Source organism: Balaenoptera acutorostrata, chromosome 4 (genome assembly GCF_949987535.1).
Source record: "Balaenoptera acutorostrata chromosome 4, mBalAcu1.1, whole genome shotgun sequence".
Taxonomy (NCBI): domain Eukaryota; kingdom Metazoa; phylum Chordata; class Mammalia; order Artiodactyla; family Balaenopteridae; genus Balaenoptera; species Balaenoptera acutorostrata.
In genome coordinates, this window is record NC_080067.1 from 147,607,999 (window position 1) to 147,633,345 (window position 25,347).

General features: G+C 48.3%; 1 protein-coding gene and 1 non-coding gene across 3 annotated transcripts in view; both read left to right on the top strand.

Annotated features, from left to right (window-relative positions):
• Positions 1–225: 225 nt before the first annotated feature.
• FAM3B (FAM3 metabolism regulating signaling molecule B) overlaps positions 226–25,347 on the top strand; it is a 54,968-nt gene continuing 29,846 nt past the window's right edge. The window contains exon 1 of one of the 2 annotated variants that reach the window (XM_057545667.1): positions 226–396. In XM_057545667.1, the coding sequence (XP_057401650.1) occupies positions 339–396 (58 nt within the window). In that variant the 5' untranslated portion in view covers positions 226–338. Of the gene's footprint in view, positions 397–18,610; positions 18,946–25,347 lie in introns of those variants that run through there. The other variant, XM_007172721.3, reaches the window with a different exon arrangement.
• TRNAV-CAC (transfer RNA valine (anticodon CAC)) lies at positions 4,083–4,155 on the top strand. Its single transcript has one exon. It is a non-coding gene; the product is annotated as a tRNA-Val (tRNA).

The window sequence follows — 25,347 nt, forward strand, 5'->3', positions numbered from 1 at the left end:
GCGGTGACGGACCCCGGGGAACGCGCGGGGAGGTGCGTGGGGGGCAGGAAAGGCGGTGACGGACCCCGGGGAACGCGCGGGGAGGTGCGTGGGGGGCAGGAAAGGCGGTGACGGACCCCGGGGAACGCGCGGGGAGGTGCGTGGGGGGCAGGAAAGGCGGTGACGGACGCAAAGGCCACACCCACAGCCGGCATCTGCGACGCGGAGAGGCTGTAGAGATGAGCGTTGCTTCACCTGGCGTCCGGCGGGAGGGGAAGCCCGCGCGGATTCGACGTGCGGCCCCGGAGCGGCGGGAGAGCCCGTGTGGACCCGGTCACGGGTACGCGGCGGTGGCGGGGATGGCGTGGGCGCGGCACCGACTGCTCCCAGCGCGCGGAGACCAGAGGCGGCCAAGCGGTGAGACAGGGGGCGCCGCTCCGGGTCGGGAGGGGCCGGGGGCGGGGCGGGACGGAGGCGGGGGCGGGGTCAGGGCCGAAAGGAGACCCGGGAGGCGGGGGCGGGGCGGGATGCTGGGCGGGACGGGACCGCGGGGCCCGGGCCGGGGTCGGCTGGGACGCGGGCCGCGAAGCAGGCCGCCGAGGGTGGGAGCGGCACGCCAGGGGCTCTCAGGGACGAGCCTGAGGGTAGCGGCGCGGCTGATTTCCGGGGACGGAGAGCCTCACGTCGGGGATGCCCTGCAGGGGTCGGACTCCACTCCCCCGGGCCTCCTGCTCGGCGCGTGGGACACCTGCGCCCGCCTCCGTCCTCGTCCCCCGAGGGGGCCTGAGCGCGAACACCACTTGACCCAGGACCTCCCGGCTGGCTGCCACCTGCGCCCCCGACCCCACCTGAGCGGCCAGGGACCGCGCCCCCCAGCAGAGGCTTCCAGAAGCTGCCGCGGGGGAGGGCGAGCTTCTGCTGTGCCCCGAAAACATCGGCAGGCATGGGGATTCCCGGGGGGGGGGCGGGAAAAGCGGAAAGGAGGGGTGGCAGCAGGTAGAGGGACCAGTGAGGGCTGTCAGAGTGACGTCATGAGAACCGCGTGGCTCGGGGACCCCAGGGGATTCTGCGCTGGTGACTTCTGCAGGGTCTCGTCCCTCCCTTTTTTCACTCCGTATATCTTCGGTTCTCCAACAACTCCCCGAGGAAAAGTGTTCAAAACGTTGCGATTCCAAGCTTCAACCTGAGGCGACTCCTGGAAACACCCCGGGCCGGGTGGATGTCCGGAGGGCTGCGATCTGCACAGGAAAAAGGAAAAGAATAGCGGGTGCTGTGATCCCTGCGGGGGTCCAGGCAGTATGCTCTTGGCTTGATAAGGGGTGATTGGGGTTCCGGAAAGGAGAAGGGCGGTCCTACACAGCTGAGAGCTGTGAACATGTTGCAGCTCAGTCCATCTCACCAGTCTCTGAGTTTCAGAAATATTTTCCGTGTCGTTCCATTTAGCGGTTTTGGACTATTACGTACATACGCTGTTGAGATTTTTTGTTTAGTTTTCTTTCCCGAAGGATTTACATTTTTCCTCTTTGGAATATCCTAGAACAGCTGTCATACAGTGTTTCTTTGGTAGTCCCTTACGTTACTTTTTTCTAAATCAAAACTGAAATGCAGCTAGATTTTCTCTTGATCGCTTATGATAGTGAGAGACAAAATGACCCATGAAGATGATAATATCAACCATTTGTGGGATGCCTCTCCTGCATCCAGCATTGTTCTACGTTCCTTCTCTATTCTGTCCTCTGAGGTGTTGTGCCCCTCCCTCCCCCGCCCCCCCGCCATTGGCTCACACCCCAGACCACCCAGCTGCTGACGGACAGAACTACGACAACCGAGTCAGTCTGGTCCAGTTTCCATGCTCTTCCTCCTAAAGATTTCGGCCACTGAAGCCAACAAAAATAGTTTCATAAAGAGTGAAAACCAGCAACAAAGGAAAGGAACTTGGGCGTTGGGTTTTCGTTCTTGTTTCTCACACGTCTTGCGCTCCAGGTGGGGTGCGTATAAGCAGAGAACTGATTCTCAGATGGCAGAAGGTCGAGGAGGGAGAGGCATGGCGTGTGGGTCCCACGGCCTCTGTGTGGTCAGTGCGTGCATGTGCATTTCCCCTCGACCCTCGAGGACCTGGTGACCTCGGTTTAGATACATCTTTATGAAAGGGGGCACGACGCTCCAGGAAGGCGGGAGCCCCGACTGCAGGGTCCCAGGTTCTAGCTGAGTGGCTGTGGACGACTATCGTCCACCTTGTGCACTCCAGCTGCCTCACCCTACAAGGGGGGCGGCCGGGGATCTGGCCTTGAGCATAGGATTTCACACTGCTCAGGGGGGCTTACAGCATTACCCACGCCAAGGACTAGACAATTAGATGCCCCTGTAAATTATAGTACTGGTTTATATTACACTTTTGGCCAGAACTTCTTTTCCAGTCTCCAGATGGACCCTCCCTTCAGCAAATGGGCAACAGTCACTCCAGCCTCCCCTAGGAGCTTGTCACTCACTTCTGTATCTATCACTCGAGTTCATGAAAATTGGGTTTTCTCCCCACAAACGAGTACCTGTGAAGCCTAACTTCCGCTTCAGTTTCTCACTGTCTCGCTGTGTCAACCATGGCAGCGTGATGATGCCGAAAACATATAGGAAACATCTTAAACCGTGGGATAAAAACACCCCCAATCACAATTACAGGGATCAGAACAGTCGAAAACTTTGGACTTTTCCCAATACCTTAAGTGTTTCAAAGTGGATTTCTGCAGCGAAGGGCGGGACCCAGCTCTTGGTTTCTGCAGGCAAAACCTTTCCCAATGAAAACTCCAAGGTCACCACGGATTATCTGCACAAACACATCTGGGGCCTTTAGGAGACTGTCGGAGAAACAGTCTGCAAGTAACAACTTGACAACAAAAACAAACAAGACCAGTTCCAAGTGTCCAGATGCACCACTCTGGACACACCCACCAGTCCTTCCTACGAGCAGTGGCTGTTCATAAAGAAACCCCGGGTACGGTCAGCGTGGGACCTTCACGTGTGCGTTACCATCTGGCCCATCCAGGTTGCAACCCAGAACACAGGGGAGCAGCCCAGAATGGTGACGGAAAGGAGGTCAGAGGGGTGTCCTTACACTCTCGGTTCACCGTTCCCGGCTTCTTGTGGCCCCATTCAGACTCAGATGTCTACACCTTCTGCCAAGCCAGAGTCCACAGACCCTGGATGGCTCTTCCTCCCTACCCATTGCAGACCAGGAAGCTGCTGACGGAGTTCTGATTAGGAAGAGGGTTGAAAGTTTTCGCCCAGGAGGTGCCTTCCCCAGCCTCAGGCTTCTTCCCTCGCCCTCCCTCTTCTTGCTCCAGGGCAGCCCGATGTCCCGCTTGTCTTCACCCCTAGCATCCCTGGCTCCGGCGTCCCGACATCACCAGTGCCTCCCCACAGCACAGTGCATGACCCCCTGCACAAGAGGCTTTACGGGTCACTGTACATACTCGGCCCCTCTCCCTTGCCGAGAGTTTTCCTTTGGTCCTGCTCCTGTCTGCAGGTGGGTCCTCCCTAGGACCCTGTGTTGCTGCTTCACTTTTCATAACTTTGCACTAAAAGGTGAGCTGCCTAAGACCCAGGTCTTTGTCAATTTTGTCCCCTGATGCATTTGGGGGGCTTAAATAGTGCCTGACATCTAGTAGATGCTTCATAAACATTTGACGAATTGAATTGGATTGAACTGAGACCTGTAACTCCGCAGAGCTGCTCTGTCTGGGTTTCTGGCCCCTCAACAGGTGAACACTTCCTCCCGCAAGGTTGGAAGAGCTCTGAAGGGTCAGCCCTTCCACCCTCCTATGGCCTTACAGGATGTGTTCCAGGACATGAAGAGCCTTTGCTTTTCTCGTAGTTGATCAGCTGGCCAGGGTCCTGAACTTCGCTCCCAACTCAGCCGAGTCTCTGGCTTCCTCAAAGCCCTATAGGACCAAGTGCAACTTGCATAAATAATGAAATGTCCGGGTGCTTACTAGCTGCAGGTTGTCTGTACTGGTACATTCCATGCCTTAGCTCACTTAATCTCAGCAGCTCTGAAAATGGTGTTATTCTTACCATTTCACAGATCAAAAATAAAACCCCGAGGGACTTTCCTGGTGGTCCAGTGGTTAAGACTCTGCACTCACAATGCAGGGGGCCTGGGTTTGATCCCTGGTCAGGGAGCTAGATCCCGCATGCCGCAACTAAAGATCCCGCGTACCGCAACTAAGACCCGGTGCAGCCAAATAAATAAATTAATTAAAAAAACCAAAACCCTGAGGTTTAAGGATATTAAATTAGTGGCTCCAAATCCATTAGTGCAGTGTGGGACACTGGTGGAAACCCAGGTCTGTCTGACTCCAAATCCAGCATCTCTGGCCCTTTCATTTCTAAAGGGTCTGCTCAGTATTTTAGTCAGACAGCCTAAAGCAGCCATCCTGAAACTTTTTCATCTCAGGACCCCTCTGTACACTTAAAAGTGACTGAAGACCCAGAAGAGTTTTGTTTCTGTAGGTTATGCATTTGAAATTAAAAGTGAGAACATTTAAAAATATTTGTTAACTGATTTAAAAATAACACTAGAGTATTGCATGTTAACATAAATGTTTTTATGGAAAATAATTTTACTTTCCCAAACGAAATATCTAGTGAAAATAGTGGCATTGTTTTACACTTTTGCAAATCTCTTCAATGTCCTTAGCAGAAGACAGCTGTGTTCTCACAGCGCCTTTTGTATTCAGTCTGTTGCAATATGTTGTTTTGGTTGAAGGACTGGCAAAACTCTGGCCTCACATAGATATGTAGTCGGAACAGTGTGGAGTATCTTAATATCCTTCTCACATAATTGTGGACATCCTTCTTTGATACTATGCCAAAATCCAACAAATGGCAGTTTCTTAACGATGAATTGCAACGTAAGATCTGAAAATGAATGTTTCTTACTCTGTTACATGAAAATGTACTGGTCTATTTGGTACTTGGAATGGGTCTTTTGCCCTTGCATGATTTTGTATCATTCTGCATCCATCATTTGGAAAATGCTGGTTCACTGAGTCATGCAAACCTTCTCAGTATACGGTGGAAAGCCCCACCATACACTCCTGGGAGGATGAGAGTGGAAAAGGCAATTAATGTTATAGTGTATACGTTTTGACCTTGCAAATTCCCTGAAGGGTCTCATGGACCCTCCAGGGGTCCCCTGACCATACTTTGAGAACTGCTGGTCTGTAGTATAAATTGAATGGTCATTGACCACAAAGCCCTGTGAGAGGACACAAAAGAAATAAAAAATTAAATCCAATGATCCTAACACTTAAAAAGAAAAGTATGTTTAATTCAGTATGTGAAATTAAGGAAAGGCAAACAAACAAACAAACAAAAAAGTCAGTGAGCACTTAAAAGCAGTAAGAGAAACGAAACACTCTGGGTCTCATTCTCTGTTTGTGTACATATGCGTGAGTAATGATGACCAATCTATGCAGCTACTCATGACTGCAAGTCACACCCATGCCGTGGCTCCTAGACCAGCCTCCTGTGAGCGGAGCGTAGCTGGAGAGTCTGGGATGACGAGAAGCATGTGGGGAAGAGAGGCAGCAGCGAGGAAGAGAGGCTTGGTGGAGGCCTTGAAGGAAGGGCAGGATACAGTGTAGTGGGGGAGTGTGTCCAGGTTGAGACAGGACTACAAACTGTTCCCTCCAATCTCCCTGAAGAAAGGTGAACACAGCTTGCAGTGTGGGCAGCCAGTCAGAGCCAAGGGCAGGCTTCCGAGGGGGCCACTCCGGGTCTGAAATGGCACTGGACCAGGGTGGCTTGCGTGTGCTGCGTTGGCCAGACTGAGCTGTAAATGTGCTTCTCTGGCACTGTCCAGCTCTGTCATCTCTCCCCTACAATAAACCTACTTCACTGAAGTACACTTTATATGCGTAGAATACACACACAGCTCTATAACTTCCACCCAAATAAAGAACTTCTCCATCGCACCAGTAAGTTTTCCCCGTGCCCTTTCCCGTTGAATATCTTTCCACCCCTGTGCTCAGAGGAAACCACTATTCTATCTTTGTTCACCACAGATTAGTTTTATCCACTCTTGAACTTCATCTAAATGTGATCAATCACTCAGTAGGTATGCATATTGTTTTTGAGAGTTATCCATGTTGTTGCACTTATCAGCAGTGCATTCTTTTTTTTTTTTTAAAATCAGTGAGTATTTTACCCTAAGTATACCGCAATTTGTTTATCTGTTTTCCTGTTGATGGACTTTTGGGTTGTATCTGGGTTTTGACTATAATCTTCTGTGGATACTATGAACACAAATGCATGCAGTTTGTTTTCTAGGGGATAGCCTTGGGATAGAGTTGCTGCGTTGTATGCTAAGTGTATGTTTAACTTTATTGGAAACAACAGCAGAATACACATTCTTCTCAAGCTCACATGGAATGGTCACCAAGATAGAATACATTCTGGACCATAAAACACACTTTAACAAAGATAAAATAATAGAAATTGTACAACATCTGTTGTCAGACTATGATGGAATTAAACTAAAAATAACAGAAAGATATCTGGAAAATCCAAAAATACATGGAGATTAAACAACACACTTCTAAATAACACATGGGTCAAAGGAGAATTCTCAAGAGAAATTTTAAAATATTTTGAACCAAATGAAAATGAAGACACAACTTATCAAAATTTGTGGAATGCAGCCAAAGCAGTACTTAGACAACATTTATAACATTGAATGCATGCATTAGAAAAGAAGAAAGATCTAAAGTTAATAATCTAAGTTTCTACCTTAGGAAACTAGAAAAGGAAAAGCAAATCAAATCCAAAGTAAGTACAAGAAAAGAAATAATAAGAGAGCAGTAAAATAGAAAATAGGAAATCAATTAAACCAAAAACTAGTTCTTTGAAAAGATCAATAAGATAAGCCTCTTGATAAGCCTCTAATCAGACTAAGATAAAACAAGAGAGAACATAAATTACCAATATCAGAAATTAAATTGAAACCATCAGTACAGATCCTATGGACATTAAAAGGATAATAAAGGAATACTGTGAACAACTTCTATGCCCACAAATTTCATGCTCTAGATGAAATGGACGAATTCCTTAAAAGACACAATTTGCCAAAACTCACACCAGAAGAAATAGCCAATTTGAATCAGCCTATATTCATTAAAGAAATTGAATCAATAATTAATAACCTTCCAAAACAGAAAGTACCAGGCCCAAATGGGTTCACTGGTGAATTCTGACAAACATTTAAGGAAGGAATTGTAATAATTCTCTACAATCTCTTTCAGAAGACAAAGGGAATACTTCCAACTCATTCTGGGAGGCTAAAATTACCCTATTATCAAAACCAGATAAAGACATTACAAGAAAAGAAAACTATAGACCAATATCTCTCATGAACATAAATGCAAAATTTCTCAACAAAATATTAGCAAATAAAATCCAACAATGTATAAAAAGAATTTTACACCACAACCAAGCAGGCTTTATCTTAGCTATGCAGGAGTGAATCAATATTCAAAAATCAATTAATGTAATCCATCACATGAACAGGCTGAAAAAGACAAATCACATGATTCTATTAATAGATGCAGGAAAAGCATTTGACAAAATCCACCACACCCACAACACAGAGTTCATGATTAAAACTCTCAGGAAACTAGAAATAGAGAGGAGCTGCCTCAACTTGATAAAGAATATCTACAAAAATACCTACAGCTAACATCGTATTTAATGGTGAGAAACTCGAGGCTTTCCCATGGAGATCAGGTACAAGGCAAGGATATCCCCTCTCACTACTCCAGTACTGGACGTTCTATCTATTCAATAAGACTAATAAGCAAAAGAAAGAAAAGGTATACACATTGGGGAGGAAGAACTAAAACTGTCTTTGTTCACAGATGACATGATCATCTATGTAGAAAATCCAGAAGAATCAACAAAAAAACTTTTGGAGCTAAGTGCTTATAGCAAGGTTGCAGGATACAAAGTTTATCAATTTGACATAAAAATCCATCTTTTTTTATATATCAGCAATGAACAAGTGGAATTTGAAATTAAGAACACAATACCTTTTAATTAGCGCCCCGCAAAATGAAATACTTAGGTATAAATCTAACAAAAGGTGTACAAAATCTATATGAGGAAAACTACAGAACTCTGATGAACAAAATCAAAGAAAAACTGAATAAATGGAGAGAGATTCTATGTTTGCAGACAGACTCAATATTTTGAAGATGTCAGTTCTTCCCAACTTGATCTATAGATTCAATGCCAACCCAATCAAAGCCCTTATTTTGTGCATGTTGGCAAACTGATTGTAAAGTTTATTTGTAGAGGCAAAAGACCCAGAATAACCAACACAATACTGAAGGAAAAGAACAAAGTCAGAAGACTGTCACTACCCGACTCCAATACTTACTGTAAAGCTACAATAATCAAGGCAGTGTGATATTGGTGAAAGAAAAGGCAAATAGATCAAGGGAACCGAATAGAGAGCTCAGAAATAGACCTGCATAAGTATAGCTAACTGATCTTTGACAAAGGAGCAAAGGCAATACAGTGGAACAAAGATAGTCTCTTTAGCAAATGGTGCTGAAACAACTGGACATTCACATGCAAAAAATGAATCTAGACACAAATCTTATACCCTTTACAAAAATTAACTCAAAACTATAAAACTCCTAGAAGTTAGCGTGGGAGAAAACCTACATGGCCTTGGGTATGGTGATGCCTTTTTAGATGCAATGCCAAAGGTACCTTCCATGAAAGAAATCATTGATAAGCTGGACTTATTAAAATTGGATACTACTACCCTGAAAAAGACAATGTCTAGAGAATTGTAAGACAAACTGCAGACCTTTAGCAATCTGGTGAAGGACTGTTATCCAAAATATACAAAGAACTCAAAACTCAACAACAAGAATACAGACAACCTGTTAAAGTGGGCCAAAGACCTTACCAGACACCTCACCAAAGAAGATATACAGATGACAAATAAGCATAGGAAAAGATGCTCCACATCATATGTCATCAGGGAAATGCAAATTAAAACAAAAATAAGATACCAAAACACACCTATTTGAATGACCAAAATCTTGAACACTGACAACACCAAATGCTGACAAGGATGTGGAGTAACAGGAACTCTCATGCATTGCTGGTGGGAATGCAAAATGGTCCAGACACTTTGGAAAATAGTTTGGCAGGTTCTTACAAAACTAAACATATGCTAACCATACGATCTAGCATTTGTACTGCTTTGTACTTACCCAAAGGACTTGAAAATTTATGTTCATACGAAAACCTGCACCCAGATGTTTATAGCAGCTTTATTAATAATTGCCCAAACTTGGAAGTAACCAAGATATCCTTTAGTACGTGAGTGGATAAAGAAACTAGTATGTTTAGACAATGGAATATTTCAGTGCTAAAAGGAAGTGAGCTATTAAGTCATAAAAAATACGGAGGAACCTTAAATGTATAGTACTAAGTGACAAAAGCCAATCTGAGAAGACTATACACTGTATGGTTCCAACTACATGACATTCTGGAAAAGACAAAACTATGGAGACAATAAAAAATCAGTGGTTGCCAGGGAGTGGGATGGAAGGATGACTAGGCAGGGCAGAGGGGTTTTAAGGCAGGGAAATTACTCTGTATGAGTCCATAATGATGAATATATGCCATTATACATTTGTGCAAACGTGTGCAAAACCGAGAGTGAGGTCTAATGTAAACTAGACTTTTGGTGTTTATGATGTGTCGGTTCATTGTAATGATGTGTAGGTTCATCAGTTCTAACAAACATACGCTCTGGTGGGGATGTTGATAATGCAGGACAGGAGATATATAGGAAATTCTGTATCTTCCCCTCAATTTTGCTGTGAACCTAAAACGGCTCTAAAATTTTTGTGTTAATTAAGAAAAAAAAAAAAAAAAAGATGTCTAGTATGTTTAGGTCCCAAGACATTAAGGTGTGGTCGAGACCATCCTCTGCTCCGAATGCCTTTCATTTGTAACCCTTGCTGGAAGAAGGAAACCAAGGTTGGTGAGGTTGGTCTTTATTACCTTTAATTGGATGATTCCTTCCCTGTTTCTGATCTTCCCCCTTCCCAGGGTCCTGTAGATCCTCCTGTTTCCTGGGCTCTGCCCCTTGAGCAGCCTTCTGGCCCCTCATCTCAGATCAGCTTCATAACCCCACTCCCCTCGCAGGGTGCTGCCCCCTCCTGACTTGCCGTCTCTTACCGTGGAATCAGTGGTTTGCGCGTTATCCACGTGTTCACCAGAGACCTGTGAAGAAGCCCCTCTGGGTCAGGCTCTGTTCCAGGCGCTGGGGTCCCAGAGGTGCTCACAGTGAGGGCCTGCCTTGGTGGAGCTTATATCCTGCTGAAGGAGACAGACAGTAAACAGCCCCCCAAACAAGGAAAAGAGTTTGGATGGGGAAAAGAGCAGTGAAGAAGGGCCATGGGGAGTGACGGGTGGGTCCAGGGAAGCCCTCTCGGAGGAGCCCCCTTTGTCTGCAGATGTGACCGTCAGGAAGGAGACATTGATAGCCTCAATCACCGGTCTCAAGGGTAGTCTGAGGGCCTTTTGATGTCCTCTTCTCCGTATCTTTTACATCTCCTGCTTGTTTTCCTCTTTCACTGTACCGTCCTTCTAACACCCCAGCATCCTGGGGCTCTCCACCAGTCTGAACTCACCATCTCACTGTGCCCCCAGGGATGCGCCGCCCCCCAGCCCTGTGGAAGCGTACCAGGAAGCCACATTTTACCCAAGGGCACTTGTTAACCCCCCAAGTTAGAGCTGAGGAGTCTGACAGTAGACTCTCCACACTTAAGTAATCGGGAGCCCAACTCCATTGACGTAGACGTTAACCTCAAGTGAACAGCTTGTGTTGAATTATATCCTATTTGGAATTGACTGGGTTGTCCAGGGATTTTCAAGCCTTGAATATATACAATTTTAAAAGGTGGTCCTGGTGTGGTAATGACTCAGACCCCTAGCAAAAGCAAACACAAATCTTTTCTGGAGAAAATTATTTTCACTAGCCTCAAGACAGTCTTCTATACAGTTTTTAAAATGCACTCTCCAGTGCACATCCAGGAAAACAGCTTCCAAGCATTTCAGACAAATCAGGATCATCAGAGGTAGGCTGTTTACTAGGTAGGCTGATTATGAGTAATGAACTAAAAGCAGTCTTTGAGATGCCTTCAGGAAACAGAATTTTATAAAAAGTCATTAACAGCTTTGAAAAAGAACCCAATAGAATTTCTAGAAATAAAAAAATACACAGTAACAACAGCAACAAACTCAAGGGACAGGTTTAGCAGCAGATTCCATAGAGCTGAACACATAATTAGTGAACTGGAGGGAAAGTCAGAAAAAGCTACACATGGAGCAAATAAAGACAAAGGGTGAGTGACGTTAGGGAGACCTGGTGATAAGGTCTCACAGCTGCGGAAGGAGAAGAGGGGAAGTTCGTTTCCAAAAATTTCTGGACATTTCAATGCATTTAATCTCCAGCTGTATGATAAATAAGAAAAAACAGAATTGACTTCATTGTAAAGACGTTAAATCTAATTATGTAAAAAAAATATTTTTAAGTCTTAGCATTTTATGTGCTACAGCTTTTTGAGATGGAGAATTAAACTTAGGAAGCAAGGTTATTCCCAGACACAAGTAGATGGAACTTAGGGACCATGACTATTAAAATACTATTATTAGAGGCCCTGGAGTTGTCCTGTTGCTGTGATTTAAGCGAGTAGATAAACTCACAGAGGGAGTAAGTGTGGAGTCACTTGGAATCCTGGAGAATCCTCGCTCACTAACTGATGAACTTTGTGACATTTGATGTTTCGCTTTGCCATTGGCAAAATGGTTCAGATGTCTTCCCTTTAGCCTATTGTGCGGTTGAAAAAGATTTCTCAGTGAAACGTCCGGAACAGAGCATGTCCCGTGGTGGGGGGCTCCAGGGCTGGAGGGTGGTAACTGTCACAAATAGTCAGCTGAGTTCAAAGTGCATGTGGAAAGTAAACATGAACTTATTTACAAAAGAGAAACAGACTCAACAGACTTAGAGAACAGACTTATGGTTACCAGGGGGGAAGGTGGGGTGGAGGAGGGATAGATTGGGAGTTTGGGATTGACGTGTACACACTGCTATATTTAAAATAGATAACCAACAAGGACCTACTGTATAGTACAGGGAACTCTGCTCAATACTCTGTAATAACCTAACTGGGGAAAAAAAATTGAAAAAGAATAGATACATGTATATGGATAACTGAATCACTTTCCTGTACACCTGAAACTAACACAACATTGATAATTAGTATACTAATTACTAATATACTCCAATATAAACTAAAAATTTTTTTTAAATATTAAAAAAAAAGTTCATGTGGAAAGTAAACATGCAAGAATCGCTAGGAAATACCTAAGCAGAAGGAAATAAGGCAGAAAGAACAGAATATAAAGTCAGACATGGACACGATTACACATGGGACTTAATATGAGGAAGGAGCATTTCAGATCAATGGAGGGAGATTTTCATTCAACAAACAGTGAACAACTGGCTGGCCAGCTGGAGGAAAATAAGTTTGGATTTCCATCCAAATTTAGTCTAGAGGGATCAAATATTTTACTTAAAAAATAAGAAAATATGGGGAAAGGGAGGGAGAAAAAGGCCTTTCTAAGCAAAACAAAGCTCAACAAACTGTAAAAAGAAAAATCAAAAAATTTTTAACTGCCTAGGGGGAAAAATTTCATACTCAAAAACAAACAGGGAAGAAGATTTTTTATTACCTACAATAAGGAACTAATAAATATAGGATTGTAAAAGCTATAATACACAATTTAGAATTATATATCCACATGTACAGTAGATGTCCCTTTGTGTAGAAAGCAGGGGCGCTTTACACTATATTTATATATGCGAGGGTGTCCCCTCCCTTCTCAGCTCCTTGCTATTTTGGTTGCTTCGCATCGAAGTGTTTTAAGGAAAGCCTCTTCTTTTTTTTCTTTTAACACTCCACACTTCCAACACAAGGGGCACGGTTTCGATCCCTGGTAGGGGAACTAAGATCCCACATGCCACATGGCGGTGGTTAAGTAAAAAACAATAAAGAGAAAAAGAAAAAAAAAGAAAGAATGCTTAATTGAGACCTCAGAGTACCATCCCCTGACCAGCCGTGCCAACTTGGATTGATTTGTAGTGACTGTGGACACTGTATTGAAAAGGATTCTATGATTTCATCCAGACTCTGGGAAAGATGCTCAGTTTGGAACTTCCCTGGTGGTGCAGTGGATAAGACTCCACTCTCCCAATGCAGGAGGTCCAGGTTCGATACCTGGTCAGGGAACTAGGTCCCGCATGCATGCCGCAACTAAATTTGCCTGCCACAACTAAGGAGACTGCGAGTCGCAACCAAGGAGCCCTGGAGCCGCAACCAAGGAGCCGCCTGCCACAGATAAGACTCGGCACAACCAAATAAATAAAAATCAATCAATTAATTAATATTAAATTAAATATTAATATTTAATAATATTAATAATTAATAATATATAATTAATAATATAATGTTAATATTATATTATTAATATTAATATTAATATTAATATTAATATTAAAAAAGAATCTTGTAAAAAAAAGAAATGCTCAGTTTCATTAATGATATCTGTCAGGGATAGGGAGGAGGTAGAGTGCAGTGGGAAGCATGGATCTATATGCCTCAGTGTCACCTGAGGGCTTGTTAAACCACAAACGGCTGTGTTTTAATAAGTCTGGGATGGGGGCCCCAAAATGTGCATTTCGGAAAGCCTCTTCTTAAACGGCAGTGCTTTCCCAAAGTAAGCAAGTAAGGTGAAAATCAAGCAGTAAAAAATTATCCTTGAAAAGCCTTTTTTTTTTTAATTTTAAAAATATATTTATTTATTTATTGGCTGCTTTGGGTCTTCGTTGCTGCGTGTGGGCTTTCTCTAGTTGTGGCGAGCAGGGGATACTCTTTGTTGCAGTGCGCAGACTTCTCGTTGCGGTGGCTTCTCTTTGTCGCAGAGCACAGGCTCTAGGTGCGCAGGCTTCAGTAGTTGTGGCACGCAGCCTCAGTAGTTATGGCTCGCTGGCTCTAGAGCGCAGGCTCAGTAGTTGTGGTGCACAGGATCAGTTGCTCCGCGGCATGTGGGATCTTCCGGGACCAGTGCTCGAACCCGTGTGCCCTGCATTGGCAGGTGGACCCTTTTTTTTTTTTAATATAAATTTACTTATTTATTTATTTTTGGCTGCATTGGGTCTTTGTTGCTGCGTGCGGGCCTTCTCTAATTGCACTGAGCGGGGGCTACTCTTCACTGCAGTGCATGGGCTTGTTGTTGCGGTGGGTTCTCTTGTTGCGGAGCACGGGCTCTAGGCGCGTGGGCTTCAGTAGTTGTGGCTTTCAGGCTCTAGAGCGCAGGCTCAGTAGTTGTGGCTCACGGGCCTAGTTGCTCTGCGGCATGTGGGATCTTCCAGGACCAGGGCTCGAACCCGTGTCCCTTGCATTGGCAGGCAGATTCTTAACCACTGTGCCACCAGGGAAGTCCCTGAAAAGCCTTTGAAATGAAACATGCACAAACACAGCTCAGGGGCAGGGGAGTGGGGCATGTCAGTGAATACAAAATGCATCCGGGTCTGTTTTGGCAAAATCTCAGGATTACCAGTAGACAAGCCCAGCAGTTCTTCTAGGAATTTATTTATTTACTTGTTTCACATAAGTGAAACATTCTATGTGAGAGGTTTTCATTACAGAGTAGTAGTCCTAACAAAAGGTGGAAAAGAAACAGCTGGTAAATTGTGGTCCACCCTTGCTGTAGGATGCTCTGCAGGTGTGGAAAGAATGAAGAAGAGCTCTGTGTACACAGGCAGCTCACTCTCCAAGGTATCTTGAGAAGCAAGATGTGGGTCAGAGCGAGAGGATGTTACGGTTTGTTAAAGTGTGGGGGGAAGATACTCTTATTTGTTGAATATGTACAGAGAACTTCTGGAAGGACACCCAAGAAATGAATAACCTTGGTTCTCTATTGGATAGAGAGGATGCAGGAGTAGGGAGGTGGTTTATCACTACCTACCTTTTAATATACGTTTAAAAATTGAACTATGTACATGTATTATCTAGTCCACAAATTATTTCTCAAGGCTACTATAATCAGAAAAAAAAGGCTAACAACTTAATAGAAAAATGGGCAATGTATGTGACTAGATAGTTCCTGGAAAAAGAAATATGCGCAACATAGGGAACTCTACTCAATGCTCTGTGGTGACCTACATGAGAAGGAAATCCAAAAAATAGGGGATATATGTACTGCTGTACGTATAAACTAGCACAATATTGTAGAGCAACTATACTCCAATAAAAAAACAATAAAAAATTAAAAAAACAATAAAAAATTAAAAAAAGAAATAGACACAAATCACAAATGGCTTTTAAACTTATGAAAGCATGCCAAGGCCATCACTTTAATGAGAGAACCAATTAGAACAATACTAAGATTTTTTTTTCAACAATAGATTAGTATAGATCAAAAAGTTGGATAATACGGTGTGTTGGGAAGGTTATGAACAAATAGGCATTCTCATATGCTGATGGTGGGTGTGTAAACGGGTATAACTTCTCTGTTGAGCTGTGGGAAATATCTGATAAAATTCAGAATTCACATACCCTTTAATTCAGTAATTCACTTCTGGGAATTTGTTTTAAATCCACCCCGATATTTATGCCAAGATGGATGCACAAAGGTGTTCATTGCGGCATTATTAATAGCAGAAAAGACTGAAAATAACCAAAAATGTCCTTCTGCAGCCTATTTAAAGAATAGGTTCATGCAACAATAAAATATGTGGTTAAAAGATCCACAATCCAACAGTAAAAGATGGTTCATCGAACAATAAAAGAATAGAATAATAAAAGAATAGAACAATAAAACAATAAAAGAATCCAGTGGTAGACTAGAATACATGAGTCACGTAGAGCAGGCCAAGTCTGTGTGTGCTTATGTACTATGCTCTCCGAGATATTATAAATAACGTAAAAGGTAAGTTGTGAAATACCATGTACAACATGATATCTTGTGTGTAAAAAGGATGAGGGAAATATATATGGGCTTGCGTAAGCAGAGAATAGCTCTGAGTGCTTTAGGGACAGTGGCGGTCTCTGAGGAGGGAACTCTGGACCTGGGGGTGGGGGGCACGTACCTGTGGAGGGGACTCCTATGAAACAGGCTTGCTGCGGGGCGAGGGGCTGTTAGAGGAGAGCTTTGAAAATGAGCCAGTGGCCCAGGGAAACATGAGGTTGGGAGGGGGAGTGAAGCAGAGGGTATATTATTTTTCAGTGCACGTTTATTTTCAAAATTTTAAAAGTAATGTGGCTTTATAGTATGCTCAGGGAAATGCAACAGCTTGTTCATTTTTATGTGTTTCCAGTCTTTTTATATGTATCAATGTCCACTGGATGTTCCTGCTTTTTCACTTACATGCATTTCATGTACATTTTTCATGTGTATTACAAGTAATGTTTGCCCCTGATACCTATCATTTTATACACTGAGATATCACCCACATCCTTCAGGATGACTACTATAAAAGTTTTAAAGAACAGAAAATAGGGGGCTTCCCTGGTGGCGCAGTGGTTGAGAATCTGCCTGCCAATGCAGGGGACACGGGTTCGAGCCCTGGTCTGGGAAGATCCCACATGCCGCGGAGCAACTAGGCCCGTGAGCCACAATTACTGAGCCTGCGCGTCTGGAGCCTGTGCTCCGCAACAAGAGAGACCACGATAGTGAGAGGCCCGCACACCGCGATGAAGAGTGGCCCCCACTTGCCGCAACTAGAGAAAGCCCTCGCACAGAAACGAAGACCCAACACAGCCATAAAATAAAAATAAAAATAAATAAAAATAAGCAAAATTTTAAAAAAAATAGAAAATAATGTGTTGGTGAGGATGTGGAGAAATTGGAACACGTGCACTGTTATTAGGAGTGTAAAATGGTACAGCCACTATGGACAACGGTATGATGGTTCCTCAGAAAAATTAAAATAGAATTACCATATGATCCGGCAATCCCACTTCTGGTATATACCCAAAAGAACTGAAAAGATATTTACACACCCATGTTCACAGCGGCATTATTCACACTAGTTAAGTGGTGGAAACGACCCAAATGTTCATCAAGGGATGAATGGAGAAACTAGATGTGGTCTATCTATACATGTAATGGAATATTATTCAGCCTTAAAAAGGGTTGAAATCCTGTCACATGCTACAACATGGATGAACCTTGAGGACATTACACTAAGGGAAATAAGCCAGTCGTAACAAGACAAACACTGCATGATTCCACTTATATGAGGCATCTGAAGTAGTCAAAGTCTGGAAAGAGAAAAGAGAATGGTGGTTACCAGGTGCTGCAGGGAAGGAGATGGGGAGTTGGTGATTAATAGGAGCAGAGTTTCAGTTTTGCAAGATGAAAAAGTTCTGGAGTTCTGTTGTGCAATAATGTGAATATCCTTAACACTACTGAACTGTACACTTAAAAGTGTATATTTTTTAATTTGGTAAAAGGTGATAAAGTTTATGTTGCGCACTTTTTGACCACATTTAGAAAAAAAAAAAAAAACTGAAAGCAAACCCAGAGACAAAAGCTCCATCTCTGAAATGAAGTGAGCTCAAGACAAAGATGAGATACTTGGCAGATGAAACCAACACTCCCTTTAAAGAGCTGATTCATGTGTTTAATGTAATTGCTAGGAATAGTTGGAGAATGACTCCTGAGTATTGCTGTAGAGCAGCTCGGAAAGGCATCCACACTGAAGCGAGCCACGCTCGGGCCGGGTACTGTTCTGAAGTCCCGGGGAAGGATTCCTAACTGAGACCCCTCTCTTCTGTTCCCTCTGATTTAGAAGACAGCAGGCAGAGGGTGGCCTAGAAAAATAAGGCCACACCGTCCACAGGGCATGTGTCCCCAGGCCCCCTAGAGGGCACCGGATGGGATAACTTCTCAGGAGGCCAAGACGGCGGTAGAGGGCGGGTCCCAGCCAAGCCCCCCGTGACACCCCAGGGTACTTGCGTCACGGTGGAAGCCTCTGGGCTTTCTCGGGGGAGCAGAACTGCAGGAGCCAGTGGACACCGAGGGAGGCGACCCTGCCTCTCTGGAACTCTTTTTCCACAAAAGTGACCAACTGCCCTTGGAGCCTTCACTTACCCTTGGGAGGCTGAGGCCTCTGTGATTACAGTGGCTTCAAAAGCTCTGTAAACGCTGACGGATGTCTGCAATGCAAGCCCACATGTGGCGCGGAGAAGCAGCTGTTTGGACGTGGGCCGTCTTCGGGGAAGCCTAACTCCCACCAGAGCCCGGCCTCCTGTAAACCCGAGGACCTGCAGGCCCGCCACCCTGACCACGGGGCCTGGGACCTCGTGCCGCCCTATGTTCCCTGATCAGCCAGGAGCACAGGAGGAAGCCCGCTGGGCTGTGCAAACAGCAGCGGGCAGGAAGTGAAACAGCCGTGGAACGGGGACCTGGACTTCGAACCTGGATTTCCCTGGGACTTGGCTTTGACGTCTCAGAGACTCAGAATATGCCTAATATGCCTATCTTGGCGGTCACCTGACTTTGTGAGACATTCGATTGGGGTCTGGGGCCGCCAACCGTAAAGGGACGACGGCGTCCTCCCTTCAGAGCAAAACCCGCCCGTTGTCGCTGGTCCCCAGGCAGCCTGGACCGCAGAGCCGGAGCTCAAGGGCGCCTGCAGCGCACCTGCCCCCGCGCACCTGCCCGCCCTCCCCGCCGCCGGCCTGCCCCCGGGGCGTGTCGCCCAGGGGTCCGCCCAGTCCTTGCGAGGCTGCCTCGGTCGCCCTGAGCTGCGGCCCAGGGTCCGGAGGGTCCGGAGGGTCCGGAGCCGCAGCTGGAAGATGCGCCCCGCGGCTGCCGGTGAGTGCGGGAGGAGGGAAGGGGGACCCGGCATGGGAGACTCGCCCCCTCGCCCTACCTGGCACCTGGCGCGCTGAGCCAGAGGTGGAGGCGGCACGGGGCGGGAGGGAGGGTCCTCTCTTAGCCCTGGGGTCAGGAAGGCGCCACGCGAATCGAGCAGGGGCAAATCGGCTGGGGTTTCCCGCCGCCCTCCTGCCGGGCGCCACTGCCCCAGCTGCGTGCAGGGCCGGGGTGCGGGCACGTCAGTGACTGGCGTTTTGCCCGGGAAGTAGGTGTTGGCTGAGCGCAGCTAGCACAGCACCCAGTGAGTCCCAGGGGGAGAAGGCTCCCTCCCGCCGAGCGCAGGTGCCGGCAGGGGCGCGCCCCGCCCCCCGCCCCCATCTCCGACCTCCTGGGCCAGGAGGGGGGCTGCCGGGCGCCGGCTAGAGGCACTTGGGGACTCCAGCTGGGGCTCCTCGGGCTGCCGTCAGAGGTCATTCGCCGCAGGTCCACCTGACCAGCCAAGGAAATGATGAAAAGTGCGGAGACAGGGGGACAACCCCTTGTAAGTCACCAGCCTGTGGGTGGGTGAGAAGTGGGGACTCATTAGCATGGACTGTCCCATTGTGCCTTATTATAACCGTTCCGGTAGCATCTTTTTATAAGGCTTCCCCCCGCCCCCCACACCATTCTATCAAACTACTTGAGCCTGAGAAGATTCGGGGGGAAAAGCAGGAAGGAGGAAAGAAAACCTCCGACTCTTTCCCGAGCCGGTTCATCTCCCAGTGGCTCGCCTTCCTGACGGTGGCCTCCGTGTGCCTCTCCTGCCTGCCTGCCTGCGTATGCAAGGCGCTCTGGGGTCCCGGAACCGACGGCCTCTGACACACATTCCCTTCCTAATTGGTTTTGCTGTTTCTTCCTATAATCTGAGGAATCTGGATTCCTCCCAGGGCAAGGCAGCGTATTGTGCAAAAATTAAAAGTTCAAAACTGGGAAGTTCTCTTGGCCTCTCTAGAGACGAGCTCCCCACCTCTCAGTGGCAGGTCATTGCCTCCAGGTGTGTGTTTGACTCTGTGGTCTCCTTCCTTCCTAAGTGGCGTTCTGGTTGTGTGGTCACACTGCAGAAAGTTCTGAGCACCCCCTTTCTGCTCCATCCCCAATGGGTAGGAAAGCCAAATTTTAAGACTTTTTATTTGTGTAAAATATTCAAGTTTTCTACAAAACCATTTATTTGTGAACAGTACTGTCTCTGGTAACTTGTGTGCATCGTAGGATAAATGCAAGGAGATACGTATCTCTTTTCTTGGGAGAAAAGATCTCCCTTAGGGCACTGACTTTCATTACAGCTATTTTGGAAGAATTTTTTTCATTATGCCTGTATTATATACTTATCGTCCAACTTTACTGCTCACTTAGTGGAAAACGCTGAATATGATCAGGTGGCTTTCCCTGCACCCACAGCTTTTCCGCATGCAGCCTAGTAATTCATTTATGAGCTGTGTGGTCCTTTCACATCAAGGTTTGAGGTCACACCAGGTTTGCATATATCCGGCTGCGTGGCTGTCAGAGAAATTACTCACAGAAGCTCAGCGCCACATGGCTTTTGATTCTGTGAGCTCAAGATTAGGTAATGCTCGTGGAAGCAGCGTTTCCCTCGATGCTTCAGTCAAGCCCCAGGTCTGTCCCAGGTAGGGGCACAGCTCACAAGAAGGACATTCAGACTAAAGGGATGAAGTAAAGTAAGCCACCGCCACCCTTCACAAGCTGGAGGAAGCTTCCCAGAGCAGTCACCCTAATTCCTCAAAGTTAAGGGCGTTGGCATGTGAACTTTGGAAGGTGGGTTACCTTGCAAACCTGCTGAGGTGTTCAGCTGTGACACTTCCCAGCCCTACTGCCAAAAAGCCTCCGTCAGCAGGACAGGGACAGCCGTGGACACTGGGGCCAGCAGAGCCTGGACCCACAAAGCAGCTGCACCCCAAGTCTGGCTTATCCACCCCTCAGGGACGAGAGGTGCAGGCGTGGCCGCCTCAAGGCGGGGGAATGTGGGTTCCTGTGGGGAGGTGGCCAGTGACAAATCTCATCATCCACTTCACGTGGAAGGAAATCCCTCCAAAGTGTGTCCTTATGGGTTCAGAACGGCCCTCTGCAGCGCCCCTGGATTGGATGGGAGGGGGATCCCGGAACCCCCCGTTACCTGTAGCCTGCCTTCGTGTACACTGGCTTCAGGACTGCTTTGTCCTCCAGCCTAAGTGAAGTGTCAGGGCCAGCCTGAGACCCCCAAGAATCTGAGGGTGGAGTGAGGGTAGGACATACACACATGCGCCCTAAAAGAGAGCCTCTGGGGAGGGAGTTCCGGCTTCCTACCTGTGCTCGGGATTGGCCTTTGCTCTAATACTCACGGCGCCTGCTGGGTGGAAGTGCTTAGGATGTGTCCGTGGGCTGATGTCGACTTTATTACCTTATGAGAAAAGGCCGGATCCTGGTCACAGAGCCACAGAAGGTTCGCGGACTCTGTGTACTTCCTCTGCCTTCCCCCTCAACTCTGAAGCTGCTGGACCCCTTCTTCCAGGGCAGGCCCTCCCCCCACCACCTCCAGAGCTGTCTTAGCTGAGTCCCTGAACCCTCGCCTTTCCCAAGACAAATCCTCCCCCGTGCCTGCCCCATCCCGGGTGCAGGGTCCACCGCCAGCCCGTGCCCCATCTTCTCACGCTGAACTGGTCCCAGTGCACGCTGCTGGGCCTGCCTCCCTCCCTCCCCGAGCTTGTTCTGGCTCCAGTCATGGCTTCTGCAGCCACTGCAGGAAACCTGGCCTGGGGTCCGCCGCTGCGCCCCTCACCTGTGGCACAGACGCTTTGTAGCCTTCCCAGGAGCCCTGGAAAATGTCCAGGGAGGGGTGCCTGTGGTCCCACAAGCCCGGGGTTCACAGTGCTCCTTGTGAGGACGCGTGGGCTTTTATTCTCTCCTCGTTGTCTTCCCTGTGACTTCCACCCATGTGTCCTTGTTCACCTGGGGACCAGACCGTGCCTCCCTTGCATGCGGGGAGGAAGGTATCTGAGAGGTGACATCGTGCTCCCTTTCAGTCACCTCCGAATCAAAAGCAACTCTTCACTCAAAGATCTCACGTGTGACATTCAGAAGATCCGAATAATCTCTGCTTTGCCAATTTTCTTCAAATACGACACTTGGATAAAATAGTCTGGCTGTGATTCGACACACAGGACACTGCACTATTGTCTTTGAACCTGAGACTCTTATCGATGCTGAATCCATGTTTCCAGCAGTCAGATCACACTGTTCACTCAGGGCACCTCCAGCGGCGTTTTCCGGAACATCCTGTGACCCTCGCACCGTCCTAGGTATGCGGGCACAGACCTGGAGGGGAGAGCCATGGTGGGCGGCGCCGACAAGGCGTGTGAAGGGCTGACCTGAGGGTGCCTGTGCAGGCTTCACCCAGGAGGCCACAGAGCCGCACTGGAGTCCTTGAAGGAGGGGACAGATGGCCAGGGGTCTGGAGGAGAGCGCCCTGGGGGCAGAGGGACAAACTCGTACCCAGGGTACAGCTGGAAAGGGCAGCCACGGCGGCGGGTCGGGTCAGCACGGTTGGAGCACAGAGCACACAGGAATTTCCAGGACAGCACGCCGGCTTCACCTGCTGTTCTCACTGTGTTTCCTGTGGCTGGTGTTTCCGGCTCGGAGATGTCCCTCCATCCTAGGAACTGCAGCGGCCGAGCTGTCTTAGGCATTTCCCAGCAGGAAGCCATCTCTGCATTACGTTCTAACCATCCTAGGGACTGCATAGTTTGGAAACGAGAAAGAAATAATTGATGTCGAAATACGCACTTGAAAAAAGACCGAGTGGTCCAGGTGAGACAGAGGCATCCCGTTTCACCGGGATGACTACCTAAGCGAACCAGCCGCCCCCCAAGCACCAGCAAATACTGACCCGATATAACCTAACCAGTGCGGGGAACCTCTAGGTGCTAGGCATCAAGAGAGAGCCTAGATCCAGGGCTCAACACGGCCGGACTGACAGACAGAGGTTTGCGTTTCATCACCGCCCGGAGAGAGAGGACGCCCCGGGCTCGGTGCTGGAGGGCTGCGGCTGCACGCTGGGAAAGGGGGCCGGGGACACGCACTGGTCTCCGCTCAGGGCTCTGGGCGGGGAGACACTAGCCCCCTGACACCCCCTGGGTGTCCAGCCATTCAGGTCAGCTCCGACACTCAACACCCACAATAAGCTCCAGAGCCCAGGGGTTAAGGACAGTGCCCTCCACGAGCTGCCCTGTCTTCAGACGCCAGCCACGGGCTTCGGGGGCCGCCCGCACTTCTGACCAGCTGGCTACAAATCTGGGGGTTCCCACAATTCCTGCGGGGTTCAATAATTTGCCAGAACAACTCACAGAAACACTGAAAGCATCACTCTGCTTAAGATTACAGTTGTATTCTAAAGGATACAAGTCAGGAGGACCAGCCAAACGCAGGGACGTACAGGGTGAAGAGGAGTTCCGTGCCCACAGCCCCGGGAATCAGGGCGCGTCCCCCGCCTGGCTCACCAGTGTGTTCCCCACCAGGAAGCCCCCCAAGCTCCTGAGTCCCGAGTTTCATTGGGGGCTTGTTCTGTCATTGGTCACAGGACAGCTTGCCTGCCCTCTCCCCTCCTGGAGGTCGGGGGTGGGGCTGAGGTGTGGGCTGGGTCTTTCTGGACTGGCTGGCCCCTCCCCGGAAGCTATCCTAGCACCCACCCTGAGCCACCTCATTAGCATAAACCAGGCGTGGCCGAAAGGGGCCCCTTATGAACAACAGCCCACACTCCTATCAGGAAATTCCAAGGGTTTTAGGAGTTCTGTGCCAGAAACTGGGATACAGATGAGATATAGTCTTTATTCTACCCCTCTGATAGATAAGCACCCAACACGGGGAGCACGTAGGTTCTCTAGCAGCGAGAGAGAAGAGCTGAGATGCTGCGGGCCTGGGGAGACCGAGGCCGTAGAGATGAAGCAGAGTCTCTGGAGGTCACCCCAGCAAGACTGGCTGGTGGATCCCACTGAGGGCTGGCAGGGAGACGTATGGAATCAGGAAGAGGCCCGGACATCTGACCCTGTCCTGGGCAAGAGGTGGCGCAGGAACAGATTCGGGGAGCCGGGGAGAATCCAGGGTTTCGTCTGGGATGTGCTGAGTGTCAGGCCCTGCGAGACATCCCGGGTGCTGAGAGGGGTCAGCAAGGGGACAGCTTGTCGGGAGCTCAGAGGATGGCCTGGGTCTCAGTTCATCGGGGATCCTGCGGAGAGACCCAGGCTGCACCGTGTGAGCGAAAAGCCAGCAGAGACAACGTGGGAGACACCCCCAGCCCGCCCCGGGAGGGTGGGTGCTGCCCAGGGGGGACATGGACGGGTCAGGACCGTCCTCAGGGGCCTGGGGCTGGCAGCCTGGCGGCTTTGGAGGCCTAGACCAGCACAGCTGCCCTGAGCCGTGGGTGGAAGGTGAGGCCTGGAGGCTGATCCAGAGGACGGTTGTTTCCAGATGCCTGGCCTGAGAGGGGACAGAAATGAGGCAGCTGAGGAGGGTGTGTGGTCAGGTGGGCGGGCTCTTCCTCTCCCCTCCCCTCCCCTCCTCTTGTTTTACCCTCTTCCTTCCTTCCTTCCATCCATCCACCCATCCGTCCTCTTCTTATTTCTTAGGACTGGACATATCAGTACACAAACGCTGATGGGGCCATCCCTGAGGTCCCTTTACGCAGGGCCTTGGGCCATCCCTGAATCTTGGCAGTTTTGGTAATCCTGCACAGTCCTGATCTGTGAGCTATTTAAGGAGTAAAATCTGAAAGACCCGGAGGCAGATTGTCTGTGAAGGGACAGAGCTGTCGCCTAGGCCTCCTGTAACCCAGGAGCGGGGCAGTGCCTTTTCCTGCAGAATTGAGAGGCAGGTTCTGGAGTCGACAAATTCTCTGCAGGGACTTTCTGCCGCCAGGAGCCTTGGGTGTCCCCGCAGCCGTGTCTCTGAGGATACTGACAGCCTGGGGACCTTTTCCAGTGTCACGGGGCGGTTGTGTGCTCACGGACACCAGGTACCGTCCTCAGCACTGCTGACACAGCAGTAAACAAAACAGAGCTGCCCCCGCCGCCCCCCAGAACTTCCGTCTGCTTCCAGGAGCCTCCAGCGGCTCACGAGGGAAGGGCCGCTTCTGTCCTTAGGCCCCTGTCAGGGCCGCCTGATGAGTCCTTGACCTGAGCCTTTGAGGAAGCTCTGAGACTCAACACAGCAGCAAATAGGGAACCTCGGCCTGGACCGCTTTCACATCCTGTTCTTGGTACCCGTTCTTGTGGCCCCACTGAGTGGCCCCGGGCCCTCACCAGCCCACCGCCTCCCGGGGTGATTCCCCTCAGGGCATCCTGCTGACACAGGTGCAGGGATGCCATCCAGGGA